Source organism: Phyllostomus hastatus, unplaced genomic scaffold, assembly GCF_019186645.2.
Source record: "Phyllostomus hastatus isolate PE091 unplaced genomic scaffold, TTU_PhHast_1.1 phas_scaffold_193, whole genome shotgun sequence".
In the NCBI taxonomy this organism is placed as follows: domain Eukaryota; kingdom Metazoa; phylum Chordata; class Mammalia; order Chiroptera; family Phyllostomidae; genus Phyllostomus; species Phyllostomus hastatus.
Window position 1 is genome coordinate 12910011 of NW_025334015.1, and position 4476 is coordinate 12914486.

Genomic DNA, 4476 nt, shown 5'->3' on the forward strand with positions numbered 1-4476 from the left:
TTCTCCCCACAGCCATGTGTGAGCAAGGAAGGCCACAGAAGCAGGAAAGCCCTAATCTGCCGTGTCCCACTGACACTGGGGGTGGATATCCTTTGTCAAGGCCGAGGAAATCATGCCTGAGTCTGCAGTGGACAATATCCACTGGGAAAAATAATGTCGTGTCCATAGAGGAAAATCGTGAGGGTCCCCATCCAAGGTGTTCCTATTTCTTGCTTCACTCGAGTAAAGATAAATTCATGTTTTACAGAAAAATAAACACTTGTGAATTTTTAGCTGAGGGAGTTCTCGTTTACCTCAACGATCCAAGCGAATCACAAGGTTCTAGAATAGTCCTGTCAATGTTTCTGCACTGGGCCTCTCGGGGGTCGCCTCCTTGGAGTGTGGTCGCGCCAGTTCCTGCAAGGGGGGGACCTGCTGTGGAGAATCCTTCCCCTCCGACCAACAAAGGAGCCCAGTGGGGTGGGGGGTGACCAGGAAGGAATGCACGAGGGAGCGGGGCTACTACCAGAGTGGGCCAGGCAAGGACCAGGGGCAGGCAGAGGGCCAAGGAGGAGAAGCATCAGTGACACTCTGGAGGGAGCCCTGGGGATGGCACGCACCTCCCAGTTTGAAGTTGCAGTAATTCTGGTCGCAGCACTCGTGGAAGAAATACCGACCGTGGTGCAGGAACTTCATGGCTCTGCAGAACCTCTGGCACACCATGTAGGACAGCAGGTGTTTCCGTCCTGGAGGAAGGAGCAGCCGCGGCAGTAAGTCAGTGACACGGTTCTCTGCAGACAAGTCAAACCCGGCACCTGCCCAGTCGGGGAGAATGTAGCCAGGCCCCAGGGCAGGTTTCAGGACCCTGTCCAGCTCAGACTTCTCCGGGAGGCCCCAGCAGGTGGCGCCGACACCACCGGCTCTGGCAGCGGCTGTTGGCCTGAGGTCCCTCACAGGCCTGGGCTCTCTGCCCAGCGGCTTCACTGCTTTCCCTGCCAGAAGATCAGCAGCCAGCGCTTTGGTGTCTGCAGAGCTGCAGTTCCATTGGCCAGTTTTCTGGGGAATGTGGAAACCCCGCCTTCTCTCCCCCTGTCGCATTTTCCCTGATTCCCTTCTGTCTGCACCCACCAGCACCTGTGCTGGGTGCATTCTGCACCTCGGTCCCTCTCCTGGACGGGCTTTAGTCTGGGCTGTAAAATTGCTGAAGCACTCTCCTGAAGATGTTGTAAGGATCTCACCGCACCCCCCCCACCCTGGCCCTCCGGCTTACCGAAGTTGTAGACCTTTAAAGTCATACACTTCTCTTCCTCCTTAGCAACACAAACTCCAAAGCCACTTCTACAGCGATCTGAGGTCAGGTGAAGGTGGCAGGTTATGCACTTGAGCGCTGTCCCTGCTGGAGACCACAGGGCTGGCGTGAGGCCAGGGATGCACAGGCTGGCAGGGGGCTGCAGAGACGCAGGTCTGAGGCAGAGGGCAGGTCTGGGGGCAGAGGGCGGGTGGTGCGGGGTGGCAGGCAGTGGAGGAGGACCCAGTGGTGGGGGTCTGGTCATCGCCAACTCCACGCCCCAGAGAAATGCTTTCAGGAGAGGGAAAGGATTCTGGCCCCAACTGAAGCCATTTCTTCTGGGTAACTGAGCAAAGATCTAGTCTTCATGGCCTTGGTTTTCCAGTGTAAGCACGGGCTCATGAACGCCACCCTGGCCTGTTCGGCAGCACTGCAGACGGGCTGGCAGGAACGAGAGGCTGCGAGTGAGTGCTGCACGGCAGTTTTCCCAAGCCAGCGTTCCCATGACGGGGTTTCTGACCTTCGCTGCTCAGAGGTCCTTAGGTGGTAGAAGTTGCTATTCTGAAATCCAGCCTGAATCCTTGGGAAGGCCTCGGGAATGACAGCACAGGCTGGGACACTTTACCTGACACTGGGGAGCTCAACAAGGTAGAGGCTTGATTCTTTGGAAACACCTATCTCGGTGCACCCACGTGAGAAGACACAGCCGCGTGGATTGAGCGTCTCACTGGGGCCACGTTCCCTTAGTCTGTAGCTGGCCCACAGAAGCCTTGTGAGTGGGTGTGTCCCGGGTTCGCAGGTGAGCAGCCCAAAGCACAGCACACTAGAGGCAGTGACTGAGCCGTGGTTCTTCTATCTGATTGACTCAGAGTGCGTAGTATTTGCTCTCCTGAAATCACTTCTTTGCATTTTAATAGAAGGTCCCTGACAAGGATAGCAAAGACCATTGTCCAGCAAAATTATTTCCTAGACTGTGACCGGCTCCCCGAACATATGCATACAGACTTCCAAATGGAAAGTGCGTCCCAGGGAAAACCCTGTCGGGATTTCAGATTGTGGGGAATGGTAGGGAAAGGGGGGGAGGGAGGCAGTGAGAAGGGGCGGCTGCAGAGGCCCCAGCCCCTGCCGAGAGTGTTGGCAGACCGTGGAAAGGGCAGGAAGCTGGCCAGGAAGGCAAAGGGCTGGCTTCGAAGGCTCACTTCCCCTCCCTTAAATGTAGTCCAGGCTCAGCCCTGCCTGGGTCCCTGTTACACAGGTGAAGATTCCTGGGGCTCCCTAAACCCATCTCTGGAGCCCACTCCTCAGCTCCGTGACTCACCCGCAAAGCAGCAGAACAGGAAGAAGACCAACAGGACGTGTCTGTCCATCCTGACGCAGAAGTCGCTTGCCCAGGGAGGAAAGAAGCCGGGGTCAGCAAGTCCGGGTCCTTAGGCAACAGGCAGGAGACTGTCTGCAGGGCAGGGCAGGGGGTCATTTATGGGCAAGGCAGCCAGCCAATCACACGAGGCTTCCCCTGGGAGCTCAAGCTGGCTTCTCTCCGCCCCCAGCACAGAACAATGAGGGCTGAGAGATAAATGCTGGCCTTTACACTAGGCTGCCTTTGGGGGTTCATCCTAGTGGTTACAATTAGTATTACAGCCACGATATTACAATTCTTGTTCCAATTTCCCACAGCGGGCAACCGGGTCTTGGAGAGGTTTCAGTATCTCACTCAGGACACACCTCTGCCGACCGACGGTGCAGGTGCTCGGAGCAAGACCATCTGCCGCGAGAGGCTGCGCTCTCCCCATGCTGAGGCACGCCTCTCGGGGATTCATCCGCACACTCGACACACACACGCGCACGGAGCGCTGCGCGGCTGGGACGCAGGGGCTCCGCGGGAGAACAGGGCGATGAGCAGCTCAGACCAGCTCCCCTAACTCCTTACCTTGTGGGTGAGGAACAGGAGGGTGGAGGAGATGGCAAGACCTATAATCTATGACCCAACAGGGACTGCACCAGGGCTGCTGATTCCCGGCCCAGAACTCTTTCCCTTGACCAGAAATCCAGCCTCCCAGCCCAGGGACTATTCACTTTGTAAGGCTGTGAAAGTCCCCCCTGGGACGTATCCCACAACCCGACCTCTAGCACATTGATGTTGTGCACCTGGCCAGTTTTGCCCATGATGTAGGTGAGCATTCCGCACCGAAGGGAACTTGGTTAAGGTTCGCCCTGGGTGAGTCTCCGGGAAACTGGCCGGGGCTGGCATTCTAAACCTCCCTCGCCCGTCAGTGAGCTGGTGGCACCTGCGCTAGGGATGCTAAGACTCCTCCATACCCAGCAGATTCAACCACGTGTTCTTTACTTGTGGGAATAATGCCTTGCATAAAACACGCCCTATCTGACCTTTGGGGACATGGGACACAGATCACGTGTATAAAGGCTCCGGGTCAAATGCTAGAAAATTGACAAACATCCTTGCCTAGGAAGAGAGCCACAAGACGGAGACAGGAGGGCTTCTGAAGCCAATCGAGTCTCGACCTGGAGGGCAAGATGGTGCAGCCTTTTCCGTTCTCGGCCGTGTTTGCAGTGAGGATGCCACAAACTGCGTGGAGCTTTTCGGGACTTCCCTGAGGCTTGTCACGAGGGCAAAGGCCTGACCCTTGGAGGCTTGGGTTTACAAGATGATCAGTGTTCCTCCCCTTGGTGTGTTTAAGGACAGCGGCTCCAGGATCACAGCTCCAGAAACAGACATCCTAGGAAACCGCAACAGGTTTGCACGATATCTCTTCTTCCGTGGAGTTCCCCGTGGCAGGTGCTTTCTGAAGGGCCGGTTGAGTTCTGAGTCTCCCTTCGACTGGATTAAGGTGATCCCTCACCTATCTCGGGAGTTACATTCCAGAGACCCCCGAGATAGGTGGAAATCGGGAAGTAGCAGCGTTGTATTTATTGTATTATTTGTATATACTTTAAGGCTTTATAAACTCCTCCCACACTCCCATAAACCTTTCCCACTGAACCTTTCCCAGGGCTCCCTAAACCCCATCTTATTCACCTTTCCCACACTCTTACAAACACTTCGTATGCTCTTAAACACTTTCTCACTCTAAACCTACGTAATTTTAACAACGTATAAACTTCTGTCTGGGGACTCACCAGTGAAGTGTACAGCCGCCCCCTCAGTACAGCTCCATTCACTGATTGCGGCTTCACTGGAACCCTCGATAGAG

The 4476-nt window shown here is 55.6% G+C and overlaps 1 protein-coding gene across 1 annotated transcript; it reads right to left on the bottom strand.

Annotated features, from left to right (window-relative positions):
• Positions 1 to 289: 289 nt before the first annotated feature.
• On the bottom strand, positions 290 to 2707 carry LOC123832532 (prostate and testis expressed protein 3-like). Its single transcript, XM_045860200.1, has 4 exons — positions 2586 to 2707; positions 1250 to 1375; positions 600 to 725; positions 290 to 396 (listed from the first exon to the last, which is right to left on the bottom strand). Exons 1-4 carry the CDS (start codon positions 2632 to 2634, stop codon positions 290 to 292), a joined length of 408 nt encoding a protein of 135 aa, XP_045716156.1. The 5' UTR covers positions 2635 to 2707.
• Between the last annotated feature and the right edge of the window lie 1769 nt (positions 2708 to 4476).